This window comes from Arvicanthis niloticus, chromosome 14, assembly GCF_011762505.2.
Source record: "Arvicanthis niloticus isolate mArvNil1 chromosome 14, mArvNil1.pat.X, whole genome shotgun sequence".
Classification (NCBI taxonomy): domain Eukaryota; kingdom Metazoa; phylum Chordata; class Mammalia; order Rodentia; family Muridae; genus Arvicanthis; species Arvicanthis niloticus.
Window position 1 is genome coordinate 66,256,943 of NC_047671.1, and position 15,487 is coordinate 66,272,429.

Below are 15,487 nucleotides of genomic sequence, written 5' to 3' on the forward strand. Positions count from 1 at the left end.
ACATGAACACCTCCATCTTCCCATTGCCATCTACACAGCACTTCTGTGTACACTGACTAGCAATCCTTATAATAAGGGGCTTCTGTCTGCATCCTTTGAGACAGTGCCTTTGTTACTACACTGGTTTCCCTTGGCCTTTGCCTCCTCAAGAACTCTGTTTCTCAAAGTTCTGCCATTTACACTGCTATGTATTCACTCTTGCCTGTATGGTCTGTAACAATAAACAGACGTGATGCGTAAAGAAGTACATGTCAAGTATGAACGCTACCTTGCTTCGTATCCTGTTATAGAACTGCTATGCCACTCCTGTTGATTCTCTTTGTCCTCACCTGGTTAAGGAATTGCTAGTACTGTGTTTTTTGTTTGTTTGTTTGTTTGATTTTTTGTTTTATTTTGCCAAAACTCTTAGGTGAGGATGGAAGTGTATTTTTTCCTTGTTGCGCCTCTAGAAGAAAGTCAGCCTATTCAAAACCTCAATAGCAACCCACTAATGCAGATGATCTGGTGAATTCAGATGCAGACTTATGACATGAAACAGTGGATATTTTAAGTATGTGTCATTTTAAGCCTGTGAGCTCAGAGGTACTTAATACTTTTTTTTTTTTAAGACCATGCATGCCTGAAGCACATTCCATGTGTTTCTCAAAGAATTTATTAGTTACTTTCCTCATTGCTATGACCCAATATTTGAGAAAAGGCAATTCAAGGGAGTCAAGGTTTACTTTGGCTTATAATTTCAGAGTATAGTTCATCACGGTAACAGCAGGGTAAATCTGATGGTCTCATTTAAGCAGTTGAGACAGACAAAGGGAAATTCCAGAACTCAATTCGTTTTCTCCTTTCCCCCTTTGTATTCAGTCCAAAACATCAGACATAGAGAAGAAGACTTACATTTAAAAAAATTATTAAAGATTGCTGCAATAAAAAGGTAATAAAAGTAATAATTCAGAAATGTGAAAACTTCAAGCTAGACCTCAAATATACTCATTTATAGATTAGAGATGGGGTATGAGAGACAGAGAAGTCACAAGGATGCTCACAGTGAGCTTTGGATTAAGTGAGAGTTTGGGTAGAATGAAGAAATGGTAGTAAAGTCAGGGCAAAAAAGTGGTTTCAATTAAAGTATCAAGGACACTTAAAAGACTGTGAGATTTGAGGTGTCTATCATATGTACAAGTAAAGCTGAATTATTTAAAACTTTGAGAGCAAAAGAGAATGTCTAAGGAATGAGCAAAGATGAAATCCACCTGCCAGAGTCAGGAGAGAAAGGGGCAATGGCTTGTTCTAGACTAAAACCTAGGTGGACCTGCCTGCGAATGTATGTCCCATAAGCCAGGGAGACAAATTGTCAAGTAGAAGGAAGTAATTAACTATTGGACATTTGAGAAGTCAAGTAAGATTAGGGATAAAAACACAACTGCTGGATTGGATACAAATAAATCGTTGGTGATGAGAAACTCAGATTCAATGGTCTGATAATGATGAAAAGTTAACAGAAGTGTATCAAAAACAAACCAGAAAAGGCAATAAGGAAATAGAGACAGAGCCGATTTTTCTCAGGTCACTGCTTTCCACTGGTTCTCCTGAAAGATGAAGAAGAAACATAGATGCGAGTGAAACTAGTCTGACTAGAGGTAAAGCCTGAGGCAGAGGCAGAGAAAGAGGAAATGTAGATGTGAACAAAGGGTGTGTTTGTTCCTGAGGTGATCAGTACAGTGGAATTAATCTCTGCAGTTATGGTTGCTCCTCAACAGTTAATTTTGATGGCCAACTTCATTGGATGAAAGAACATCTAATGAGGGGTAATTGATGAAGCATGCCATTGGGTGTGTCTATAAGGGAATTTCTAGAGAAGATTAGTTGAAGGAAGAGGCACACTCTGAAGGTGTTGGCCTTCTCTAGGCCTGGAGATGGCAGTGGTTCCAGGAAGTCTACAAGGGCGACTCCAGCTGAGACTCCTAGCAGTGGGAGATATGGAACTGGAAGTGGCCACTTTCTGTAGCCAGGCAGGACTCCCAGTGGAAGGATAAGGACACCAACTCACCCACAAAACCTTCTACTAAAATTTGTTCTGACTACAAGAAATTCAGGGATGTCTCAGGGCCTGAGGAAATGACCAACAAATGACTGATTCAACTTAAGAGCCATCCTATGAGCAAGCACCAATCCCTGACACTATTAATGATACTCTGTTATGCTTAAAAACAGGCATAACTGTCCTCTGCGAGGCTCCACCTTGCAGCTGACTGAAACAGATGAGAGACTCACAAGAGTTAGAAAAAAGATTGAGGGACATGAAAGTGATAGGAACTTCAGAAGACCAATAGAGACAACCAACCTGGGCCTTTGGGGGCTCCCAGAGAATGAAGCATCAACCGAAGAGTATATAAGGGCTGGACATAGGCCCCCTGCACATATGGAGCAAATGTACAGTTTGGTCTTCATGTGGGTCCCCCAACAACTGGAGCGAGGCCTTACCCTTACTCTGTTCCTGGCCTGTGGATCCTGTTCCCCTAACTGGGCTGTCTTGTCTGCCCTCAGTGGGAGAGGATGCACTTAGTCCTACAGTGACTTGAGGTGCCAGGGTGGGTTTGTATCCAGGGGGACCTCCCCCTTCTCAGATGTGAAGAAGAGGGAAAATGGAGAGAGGAACCTTGGAGATGGAGGTGGGAAGAGATGGGGAGGCTGCAATCAGGATGTAAAGTGAATGAATAAATAGATTAATGGGAAAAATCTAAATCTAATCATGTCCCATATATTAAAATAAGAGTCTTCCTCAGTAGATTTTTGTAGGTGGAGTTAAAGCCTACGGCCTTTGACATGTGCTATGAGATCATTGGTAAATCATCCCTCCTTTCTTTAAGTTCTCCGAGTCTTTTACCTTTTGTTACCAGTACACCCCCATACCTACTCATTTCTTCTGTGCTCTGAGCAACTCAAGCTTGTTCTGATTCAGGACTTCAACATCCATAGCTCTCTTAAGCTGAAATGGTTTTCTTCCCAATCACTGGCCACTTCTGGAATCTGAGTGTTGAGCTAAAGTTCACATTTCAGTCCTTCATGGGGGATCCCTCTAAAATACCACCCTTCTTTTCAATTTAAACAAGTCCTAGAAGACGTGGTTGAAAGTTGTGGTTTCCAGAATCATGATGCTATTACTGTCAGCAGTCTGTCACCTAGGGCTCTTACCATTTCAGTTCAGAATTGGAGGGTGAGGTGAAAGGTAGGAAGAAAAAAGATAAATGGAGAGATTATGACAAAACTCATGCTCTCCAGGTGGAGATGAAAGAGCTATTTCAAAGAGAAACAGGATTTACTTTCAGAACCATCCTAAGCCCCTGATTAGTAAAGTACTACACTTTAGGAGTTACTATGAGGCAGTAGAACCATTCATTTTTGTCCTGTATTTACTTATCTTCAGATGCTGAAAGCATTATTGGGACTTTAGCTAGCCAAGAAGGAATATAATGCTGATATAATGTGGGAACTCTTTTCAACAGCTTTAGACATCAAAGAGAGCTGTAAGAATCACGTGTATTGTTAGTAAAGGGAATGTTAAAAGGAATCATATTAAACAATGAGCCCTGAGAGAACAGATGTTTCCCTTGGGTATATAGAACCCTTGGGGGCTTTGCAGTGGTGGGTATTTCTCCAAGGATAAGAAACATCTGTATTTGAATGATAATGAGAGAGAAATCCTTCCTTAAAGCAGCTGTGTATTGGAGTTTCCCCAAATCAAAGAAGAGACTTTGAAAGTAAGAGAGTACAGGTAAAAGAAGGGAAGAAATGATGGCATGCTTAGTCTGACCCACAGGAAATGACCTGGTGCTTCACAAAAAAAAAAATTTAGATTTTTTTAAACACATATTAGATGGATAGTAAAGGTTCTGTAAAGTGGGATTAGGCTTGAAGAATGGAGACACTACTTTAAATTCAAAATAAAATTGATTTTACAAAAGAGCTGTTGGAGAACCAACTCATACAGTTCCATATAGTTCATGGGGGAAATGAAATCAGCCAACCCTTCTAGGCATGTCCAATCACTTCCTGTGTTTGGTATCTCTCTTGGCCTGTTTCTAGCAAAGGGGTCTTGGCTTCCTACAGATATTCTTATTACTGAATAAGAAGACATAGTTTGAGGACTGTATATCTAAAAAAAAAAAAAAAAAGAAAGAAAGAAAGAAAGAAGAAAGAAAGAAAGAAAGAAAGAATCATATCCTCCACCTTCACAGTAGAACATTCTTGGGAGTCTGACAAATATCACAAAGTAATACAAAATTTATTTTTTTCTCCAAGATGTTCATATAATTGGACTGAGGTAGGGTTCCAGGTGGAGCTGGGTATTTCCTTGGTGATGGTACCCTAAACTTACAGCTTCACTTGTGGGAGAAACAGACTTTTGTCTTGGCTTAGCTGCAACCCAAATTCCCACATGTTCTAGTCATGTTCAGATGATATCTTTCACCTAGGTGGATAAAAGACTTTTAAATTTTTTATTTGCAGGGCTGGAGAGAATGGCTTAGCACTTAAGAGCACTGAGTGCTCTTCCAGAGGTCCTGAGTTCAATTCCCAACAACCACATGGTGGCTCACAACCATCTGTAATGGGATCTGATGCCCTCTTCTGCTGTGTCTGAAGATACCTACAGTGTACTCATATAAATAAAATTAATAAATCTTAAACATTTTTATGTGAATTTTTTTGTTGAATTATTCTGAGGCATAAGTGTTTTTATCATCTCAGAATCATCTCCTTCTTCTGTCCAGCCTCCTCTTCTGGTGCAGTAGTCATTAGCTTCTTCGGGACTATCTCAGTATGGCATCAATAACTAACATATGCATTAATCTACCCATGATCGCTATGAGTCCTGTGACATGTCTTGAGTTTTCTGTTCACTTTGTTCAAATGGCCAGAGAATGTATGAAAACCTTTAGGTCCATCATGAATTTCTGCATTTTCAAGTAAGCATAACAAGAACTCAGCATTTTAATTTTTTGGCTTATCAACACTGGTCTTCATGCTTTTATAGCAAGCCAAATGGGATATATCCCCAGCATCCATATAAAAAGAAATGTTAAATGGTCCTTCAGTCCCAAGGTGTTTTTGCATCTATGTTACTACCATAAACTCAACTATAGAAGAACAACAAAAGCAAAAGCATTTTTTATGGAAAAAAAGTATTGGGTTAGGTTTACAACAAATAAAATAGAACTGTAGTTCAAAGTGTACAAAATTTTTAATTTTTAACTAAATATTTAAATATTTGATGTTATTATATGTTGTACATAATTACATGTCAGGTAATATTTGCCAAATATTAATATTATAAAACATTAACATACTGAATGAATAACATAAGAAGGGAATGTGGAGGGGAAAAAGATACATTTAACTTGCCTGTGTACTAAGACTATAGTGTCTTATCCCTCTCAAAAATCCTTCTGGAGAAAGAGAAAGCCCAAGTAAGAAAGAACGAGGTAGGAGGAACTGAGACTGGATGCCACTGGTGTCAGCTATCTTCAGAATGTTGCAGAAAAGTGGGTCACCATAAAGGATAAAAGCGGACATGGTCATAACCGGAGAACTTAGTCATCTAGTCTATTTGAAGGAGGCTAGGACAGGTGACTGTAGCCGTGTGAATAAGAAGAAAGTGCACGAACTCTGAGCCTCAGTCCCAGCACTGGCCACCATTCTAGCACTGAAGAGTGAGGCAGATGCAGGCAGAGCACAGCATAGAGGTGACATGTCCATCACCAGAGGATTGAGAATCTGTCCAGATACCATCTGATAAAAGCATTAAGTCTGTCCAGAGCTGAAAGCAAGGCAGCTCTGGCTAATGTCAGTTTCTGAGTTTGGAATCATTTATTCAGAGAATAATATTAAATTATTATCAAAACAGTGGAGGGTATAAATTAGTAAACTAAATACTACTTCCTGATTAGAGACTCTTAATTTAAAATGGAAGCATAATTAAATATGAAGCTTTTTTTTTCTGATGACCATTCATAGAGAGGTTGGAAATAGTGAGAAACAGGCAATTTTACTGCATATATCAAGGTCACTGAATTCTTACTGGAAATGTGGGTGAATATCTTAACTACTAGGAAGATTGCTAGCTCATTGTCCAATTTTGAAAAAAAATGTATTTATAGTTATTTTATGTATAGGAGTGGTTGTCATGTTCACCAAGTTTGTACCTGATGCCCACTGAAGCCAGAAAAGAGAATTGAATCTGAATCTGGAGTTACATACAGTTGTGGATCCTGAGAACTGAACCCCTATCCTCTTCAAGAACAGAAAATACTTTTAACCACTGAGCCATTTCTCCAGTGCTTCCCCTCTTTAAATGTTCATGGAGGACCACTGAGTTGGATTCATGAGGGAGTGGGACTCTGATGTATTCTAACAAGAATGAAGTTGGGAGCAGGATGTAGGGAGGGTTACTGGAGAACTGGAGAGGAAGAGTGGGCTGCAGTTATGACCTAAGCACATTGTAGTCATCTACAAAGTTGTCAGACTATACTAAAATGATTTTAAGTCTCAGCCAGTCTTGGTGGTACACGCCTGATATCCCAGTGTTTAGAAAGCTAAGGAAAGAGAATCAGTGTGAGTTTAGTCATGAGTTACACAGTGAGTTTCAGACCAGCTTGGGCTGCCTAGTAAGATTCTGCCTCAGAAAAACACAAAGCCCCAAATCCCAGGACAAATCGCACAGCATAAAAGAATAAGAACAAACAAAAAGGATTTTAAAAATCATAGATTTTAAAATAAACCAATGTGCAATTTTTTATAAACTTATGTACGATTTATTTTTAAATAAAACCTATGCAGAAATAGTACTAAAGCAAAGAATGGAGGGATGGATGGTAAACAAAAGCATGGGGAACTGATGGGAAGCTCCTTTTGTTCTCCTGACCTAGGTGACAAGCCTCTGAGCCGGGGACTGTGCCACTCACCCAGGTAGATGTTGAGGGATGGTCCTCAGCTTCTGGGAAACTGAAGGCTGATGGGACAGTGATTCAAGCATGACGCCAGGATAATGACACATGAGATCTGGAAGTCAGCCTACTCACATCTTAACATTCATGCTTGGGCAATACCCTATGTACAGGCAGAAGCTTACAGTGAGCTCCAAAGGACACTGGAAGGTCCAGACAAAACTGGAGTCTCAGCTGGCAAAGAGATTCTTCCCCCTGAAAGAACTGTAGTTGGAGACTTATAGGGCATTTCACATGAAATTTTTAAATTCATTATGTGAGCTGGAAAGATGGCTCAGCCAGCAAAAGTACTTGGTGTGCAAACATGAGGACTTAAAAAATCCTTTGTCGACTGTGTGTGTTTTATATAAATGTATGTACTGCTGTACATGATGAAGGAGACAGATGTTCAATATCCTACTCTACCACATTCTCTCATTCTCTTCCTTATTCCCTACAGACAGAATCTCTCACCAACCTGGAGTTAGGCTACCCCCACCTCTACCCCAAACACACACACACACACACACACACACACACACACACACACACACACACCATAATCAGTTCCTCTGACTATGAGCTTTTGTTCATGGCTGTAAGACGTCATCATTGACACAATGGGCTTTTGTTTTCTTAGTGGAAATTATCCTTCCTACTAGACTAGAGGGAGGTCTCTAGGGCCACTGCCCTGACTCCTTAAAAGGACTGCTTGCTGAAGAGACTAATTGTGAGGAGCCTCTAGACTCCAGTGGAAGGAAAGAAAGCCCTTGTAAGGGTTCTTGACTCACGTGTTAGTAAAGGGAGACTGACAGACTTCCAAGCTTGGCACACCCTACATGAATTCATGAATTGGACTTACTGTCACCATTCCTGAGACTGCATGGTGGTGAATCTGGGCAATGAACAAGTGTCAAACTTTTGAATGATGGTTGACAATGCTCTAGCGATACTCTTAATAGAAGAGTTTTCTGTGGACTACAGTGGATAATCCTACTATTAATCATTCGGGGAAGAAATGAACCCTAGGATGAGAAGTGAGACTTAAAGGGACCCATCACAGAGCTGGGTGAGGGGGAAGCTCCTCTATTCTTAGGAGATATGACTTTTGCTCTAGATCTGCGGTTCCCTGGGCTGCCTAGAACATTTCTGTGGGACAGAATAAAAGCTGGGAAATTAGGAATGAACTGTGGATAGCTCTTACACTGGGCAGAAGCTCTTGGATGAGGGATCCATTTGGTATTAACTTGTAGCAGCCTTTTGAGTAGACCCCCAAGTCAAGCTTATTGTTTGTTTGATGTTCTGGGAGATTTGCAGATGCCCTCTAGTGATGTTGCACCTTGTTATCCCCAAAAGTGGTTGTAAGATAAAATCCCACAGCAGAATTAGTTTATTTTGTGTCACTAGAATGATTATTCAAGGCTGTCAGCTGCTTGCTCTTCACCAAAACTGTGTTTCAATTTTTTTGTTGACAGGTTTCTTTCAGGAAGCCTGCTGCCCTGGCACAATATTACAGAAGTGTTTGAAGTGACCCACACTTGCTACATCCCTAACCGCAGACACAGAGGTTGAGTGGGTGTACTAGACTGGTTGGTGCTAGGTTTCACAAGCTAGGCCAGATCAGTGGGTCAGGGGTCAGCCTCTACCTCCCGAGATTAGTTACCCCTTGGAAGCAAAAGACTCTCCCAAGGTCCAGGCACATTACCTGCTCCCTCAGATTCTTCACCCTCCTCCTATTTGTGCTTTTGGCTTGAGATACTAGGCTTTTGCTACATAGCCTATTTGGGGCGGAAACTTACTGCACAGTCCATGAAAGTCTCAGCACCACAGTATTCCTGTTATCACCTCTGCATGCTGAGACTCTGGGCATAAGACACAGCATTCAATTCAGAAACGTGATTATTTCAGGTTTGCTTTCTGCAGACTGTACTTTAACCCACCTGGACTTTTCTTACCTTTAAAACTAGTACCAGAATGGGTGGGGGTGATAATTCATTTCCCACCTGGCTCATTATGCTTTCAGCAGTGCTTCCCAACTGACTTCCTACTGTGAAGGTCAGAATATTAAGAGACATGTTAGAACAGTGCTTTTTGCTTCCTCATGTCTCATGATGATTTAAAGTTGATTTTTTTTATTGCAGATAATACCCAATTCTAACTACATTAAAGCCAAAACTCATATTTTAAACAAATATTTCAGATGTTTTAAAATAGAATCCATATAAAAATATATGCAATTGAATGTATCTCCAGGGTGTCCTATGTTGCCATTATAAGTGATAGAAGGATGCTTCCCCTAAATTATAAATGAACATTGCCTTTGGGTAGGAATTAAGAGTAATGTCTGCACAGAATGGGGACTTCCAAGCCACCTGCTAATGCTGCATTCCACCGTCATAATGTACTTAACATGTTGCATGTAAACTTTTATAATGCAGTCTGAATACATTGCTCACTTGACTTCTTAGCGTGTATGAAATAGTCTTAAACCAGTGTTATTTTTTTAGGAGGAAACTAAAAGCAATTCTCCTATCAGTAGGCTTATCAATACTGTGTACTGGACAACCCAAGAGCCAAAGGGACAACCTTGCTGAAGTTTTAGCCATAGGAGGTAAGACTCTAGTTAATGTAAGATCTAGTTGAAGTCATTAAAAATATAGGAACATTTACAATAGAGTAGAATGCATGAAAGTATCTACCTATGTATGTGTCTATGCATAGAGACACACATATTCCATGCTGATTAAGGGAGAATCACATAAAGGAATAATTTCATAGATAATGAACCTGAAAGGTTGTTACAAGCCCGTAGTAATCCCTTTCATATATGCTGAAATTGAGTGAATTGTCACTTCTTCTAGGACAAGCTCTAGCACCTCCATATGGCTTGCCATGAGACAGCCATCCTAGCCTGACTCTCAGCCACAGACATTCCCATCCAGCTGTTCTGAACCAATAGCTGTTTTCTGCCTCCGTCCTGTAAGATGCTGAGTCTCTTCAGTGCTGCTCTCACCCTGGCCGTGCTGTCTTGGCTCTTACAGGAACACTCTTAACTCTGTTCTTATCTCACTCATCTTTGCTTTCTCCTAGAGTGAAGAGCCATGCTCTAAAGTTTCTTAACTCTTTAGCCCTTTAGTCGAAGGAAGAATCCTGAGTGGGACAACTCTGTGCTGGCTGTGCTGGCCCGTCCTTCCTCCCGTACAGCAGAAAACCCAGCTCCACTCTGGTTACCAGACTGAGTTTGGGGAAGACAATGCAGCTTTCTCTGAGATTTCCTGAGTAAAGGAGGTTTAAGAAAAGGAGCTGTAAATTTCCAAAGGGGATAGATTTGAAGTGCTGTCTCTGAGACCAGAAGGGCCTTCCACAAAGACTTCAGCCGATGGCGTCTCACATGGATCAGGAAGGAGATGGTGGAGCTAAATTTAGGCATGTCTGAATCTTGAGAGCTCAGGGAAGCCTCACACTTTGCGGCAGCACATGGCTTAGATAGTAATGAGGGGAAGGAGAATGAAGACAGTTACACACTTACCACAATACTGTGCACTGATCCAGGGTTCTGACCAAGGATTTTGAGTGGGCTTTGAAGATCAGCAACACATCTGGCAAGGATTTCTTCATGAATTCTGCCAGCAGAGCTCCAAAGGCCCTTATTGTGACAAAAAAGTGGCCAAGGGTTTCCCCACCTAAACTTCAAGTCGCTTTGAGCAAAAACTGGGTCTGTGTGAACCCTTTCTCCAGCCCTTGGGACTGATGATTTTGGAGCCTCAAAGTATCTGTTGAATGATGCTGAAATTGCAAACCCCATTTTAGGGAACACTTTGCTTGAGAGATTTTCCTGTGACCACATTTGAATGTTTTTATTTTAGTATAATTACATTGAAAAGAAAAAGAAGGAAAAAGAAAAAGAAAAACGCATTTGACCAATAAGTGAACATGCAAAAACAAGTCTCTCCCCACCTCTCTCTCTCTCTCTCTCTCTCTCTCTCTCTCTCTCTCTCTCTCTCTCTCTCTCTCTGCCACAAACATTATAAGCAATTAAAGCACAAAGTTTTTTTTTTGTTTTGTGGTTTGGGTGTGGATACCTGGTCAGGTAAGCACTTCTTTTCTCTGATTTTAATATCTGGCACAGATAATTCATGGCATTCGGGACAATTTTCCTTCAGTGGCTTATTTAAAAATGTTAATGAGGTTTGGAGAGACTACCTGGGTTTTGTTTCAACGTGTGAAGAGGTTGCCCAGATTTTGCACAGCAACGGACTGGATGGGAGGATCCTATGATCAGATCAGGTGTGTGTTCCTGGCACCCAGAGTCAGAGCAGGCGGCTCCAGGTTCAGTAGTGGGGATGCACAGCACAGTGTCAGCAAAAGGGACGCGCGGGTAAGGTTGGGCGGCAACCCGCGGGGCAGAAAAGGGGTGTGGGAGAGCTGGCAAAGGGTGGACCCGGGACCGCTTTCCCGGGGAGTGAGCTCCCTGGCGGCCGTGGGGAGCTCAGGGCAGGCTCAGGCAGCTCCAAGGCGGCCCCGGAGGTGATAAAACTTGAGAAATAACTAGGAGGGGCCACCCAGCGTCTCCTTGGTCCAATCCAGTTTCAGGCGAGAACACGCTCCTGGGCAAAGAAGCTTGAGAGAGGCCAGAACAACTTCTAGACAAGCTGCTGTGGAAAATCTCCTGCGCCCAGGCTCTTAGAGTCCTTGCTTGGCGCCTGCCTGCATCCTCCTGAGGCTGCACCGTGCGATGGCGGTCCCTGTGCTCCGGAGCCTGCTGCTGACCCTCTGGGTGAGCCACTCGCGGGGACCCAGATGGGGAAGGGGAAAAGGTGGTCTCTTTTGGTCTCTGCGGGGACTCAATAGGCAAAAAGCAATGGCTTCAGTGTCTCTGTTCATTTCTTGTGTGGTTCCAGTTCGGTGTGGAGGAGTGGTAGGCGAAAAGTTTTTTGAGGCGATTTCTGAATTAGGATTCGTCTTCTAGCTTCTCTGCGCCCTGGTGTCTTGGGCACAGTGGGCAGTAAATATGTGAGTCGAAAGCAAGGAAGACAGAGGTGTGTGTGTGTGTGTGTGTGTGTGTGTGTTGGAGGAGGGTATTTAGGGTCTTCAACTTAGCACAAGGTTGATGTGGTGAAACTCCAGGGACATCCTTTCCCTGGATGTGTATTGAGCCAGCGACCTTAGCGGAGCCAAAGTTGTATCCCTGGATGTTGTCCTGGGACTGTTTCTGAGAAATGGTCAGCTATGCCTCCCTTAAAAGGTTACACAAAAGGCTGGCCGAGTTGCCATTCCCACGCCTGCTTGCTCACCTCTGCCCTGTGTACCCGAGATCCAGGTGTGGGAAGGCTGCTGAAGGATTGCACTGGAGGTTGGTGAGGAGACAATGGGCCTAGAGTCGCAGGGCAGATAGGCTGAGGGAAAAGATGTGATTGGTGTTTTCAGCCAGGCCCTGTGGAGGCACTGCTCCTGTGTAGAACATATCAATGGATCTCCTGTGTTCTCCAAACCCAGGGTTGAGCTTGTGATCTTCTTCCTAGAAAAGAAGTTAGTGACAGTTTTCTAGAGCCATGAAAACTAGATGTGGGAAATTAGGAATTCTGACCACATGGTAACCTGTAAAACTTCAGACCTGTCCAAGATAGCATGAGTGGCACACACAAAGTGGCTGAGGATATTACCACTTAGACTTTGCAAAGACAAGCAAAAGGTTCAGGGGTCCGAGGACCCTATCTGACTAGGGAGTTGGTCTACTGAACCTTATTTGTTTGAAAGTAGCTCAGACTGGCCTTGAACTGGCTATGTAGCTGAGGATGGTCGTGACGTCCTGATCCTCTGCCCTCTACCTTCTCTGGGCTGGCATTACAGTTAGGAACCACCTTAACTGGCTCTTCGTTAATGCTGGCTGGTGGGCCCAACCTTACCCCCTCTTTAAATCAGGGATTTACAAACATCAAACTGATATTCGTTATCTGAAATACATTTATGAGCTAAGACAATTATAAATATACCCACCATCTGGCCCCACAACACTAAGAGATGGGGTTTTGAGTGACTGCAAATAAGCCCCCTTCGAATGCTATATTCTTTTGGGTTAGATATGTCCAGATGAATTTCCAACATTTTAGTTTAAAAATATGATTTGGTATTTTACTTTTCATTGAGCAAGGAATTAGGAAACAAAAAGAGATTCTGTGTGTTTTGTTCTCAGGATTTAGGTTATAAGTTAGGAGGTCAAAGAAAACAAGGCACTATGCACCAGGGGGACTGTGGGTCAGGGTCCCTATGTGACCGAGCCGAAGGTGCACACAAGTCTAAACAGGCAAATCAACTCTGCTCCATAGCATGTTCCCTCAAGGTCATTAAAAGGGAACTGCAGTGGGTATGGGGTCTGTCTCTGACTCTTTTGCCTGTTTTGGAAACCCTTTCTTCCTACCGAGTTGCCTCCTTCAGTCTTGATACGAGTTATATGTCGAGTTTGACCGTAACCTGTTATGCTCTGTTTGGTTGCGTTCACCGGGAGCCCTGTTCTTTTCTGAAAAGAAGCAGAAGTGGATCTAAGGGAGGAGTGAGGTGGGGAGGAAAGACTGAGAGGAGGGAGGGGAAGCTGTGGTCAGGTTGTAATACATAAAAGAAAGAAAGTAACAAAGGAATTGCCCAGAGTTTAAACCCGGACTTAGAAATCAGAGCATGTACACAGATTGTGTGTACACACCAGCTTAAATTTCCTGACTGCATTGTTGTTTTTGTTTTGTTTTGTTTTGACTCAGTGGCCTTTGAGCATTTTAGAAACATCTTTAATCCCCTAAAGAGTAATCAGAGAACTAACAGCAGTATGACCAGTTTTGAGGAGGACTTTTGAAAGCAAGCTTAGCACAAGTCAAAGACTCTGTACATCAACAACCCATTTTCCCAGCTATTGGCAAGGGGAGGAACATTTCCAACTCTCAGGTTTCTGCATCTCTTTCCCACCTAGACTCCGAACTGTCACCGAGTACAGCTGTAGAGGAGGCAAATTAGGAACAAACCAAGAGAAAACCAACCATCTCACTATTAATGAAGGTTCTTAAGCATCACTTTTAGAGCATCTTCCCTTTCTAATGTGACAACAGGTTAGCAGGAAACAATATCAGATGAACTGTTTTCTGCATGTTGCAGGTAATAGGATCATTAGCATTTACCTTTAGTACTGATCTCCACATTGAGTCTCTGCTTGAAGCCTCATTAGCTTTTGTAATTGATAAGTGGTATGTGTGTGGAGATAGTCCGCCATTTTCCTAAAAGGACTCCCTTTTCAACACTTCCTTCCCATTCTCTACTTTCCCTCCCTGGAATATATAAACTTACCTGCAACGGATGTTGGTAAACATGCCTTCCATCTTTTAGGTTGTATATTGACTTATGAGTAAAAGATGATTAAAGCAAATAAAGGAAGTCAAGGAAAAGCAGTTTTATTTTAAAGCCTCCTTATATGAGAGCCAGAGTTTAAGCCAGGTATGGCAGCGTGTACCTTTAATCACAGCACCCTCTAGGCAGACTTGGGAAGATTGCTAGTCTTAATAGCCTGGTCCAAACTTTAGACCAGTGAGGCTACATAGTCAGATTCTACACTCCAGTAAAAGAAAGAAAAAAAAAAAAAGAAAAAAGAAAATCAGACTTTTAACATGTGTTTAGACTGATCCATTTTCAGTGAGCCTTTCCCATGCCCAGCGATCCCCAGGCTTCATACTTGGTAACTGGCAGGTTTTAAAAGAGGTTGCTGATAGTTAGGTTGAAATGACTGTGTCTCAGAGCAACTTTTGACTATGGAAAAAATATAAGGCTATGTACATTTTTTTTTGACCCTGTTGTAATCCTCACACCCAGTGTCTTCCGTATAAGGTATCTCTAACCTGTGGTTAGTCACACTTCTCACTGAAAGTGAATTCACTCTCGTAAAATGAGTTTGGTTAGAAGAAAATGTACTAGAATCATCTAACTCCTATGACTGCAGAGTGGTGGGTGGCAGCGTTTGTCCTTGAGGCAGTAAGAGTTCAAAAGCTAGTGATTCTGTTCTGTAGAGGATCAGTGTCCACAGGAGAAAGGAAAGGTTTAAATTCTAGGGCAATCCCTCCGTTCAGACAAGGCATCAATCACCATTTTCCTTCTGTATCTCTGACTAGTGAACACAGGGCTCTGACCATGTTGGAACACATTGCTCTACAGCTGAGCCACACCCAATCCCATTTGGTAGCTGTATTTGCCTTCAGTGGAGAAAGGTGTATTGAGGAAGTTTCTTTTCTGCGTTGAACTCAAAACTGAACTATTCAAAAATGAAACAACTGCAGATAGCTTCTTTAATCTCTCGCTCTCCATTCAACATTACATCTTTTAATCAGAATTTAAAGATGTTTCTGATAGTTGAAAAATCTCATCACTAGTAAAATTTATATAGTACCATGAAAAAAAATCCAAATTTGTTATATTTTAAGGCTATTTAAACTTTTTTTCCCAAATCAAATATTTGAAGTTACTCTTGAGAGTTGTCT

The 15,487-nt window shown here is 41.8% G+C and overlaps 1 protein-coding gene across 2 annotated transcripts in view; it reads left to right on the forward strand.

Moving 5' to 3' along the window:
- Window positions 1–11,291: 11,291 nt before the first annotated feature.
- Dsc3 (desmocollin 3) overlaps window positions 11,292–15,487 on the forward strand; it is a 41,146-nt gene continuing 36,950 nt past the window's right edge. Inside the window, exons 1-2 of one of the 2 annotated variants that reach the window (XM_034518371.2) lie at window positions 11,292–11,355; window positions 11,565–11,754. In XM_034518371.2, coding sequence (XP_034374262.1) covers window positions 11,713–11,754 — 42 coding nt within the window. In that variant the 5' untranslated portion in view covers window positions 11,292–11,355; window positions 11,565–11,712. Of the gene's footprint in view, window positions 11,356–11,505; window positions 11,755–15,487 lie in introns of those variants that run through there. The other variant, XM_034518372.2, reaches the window with a different exon arrangement.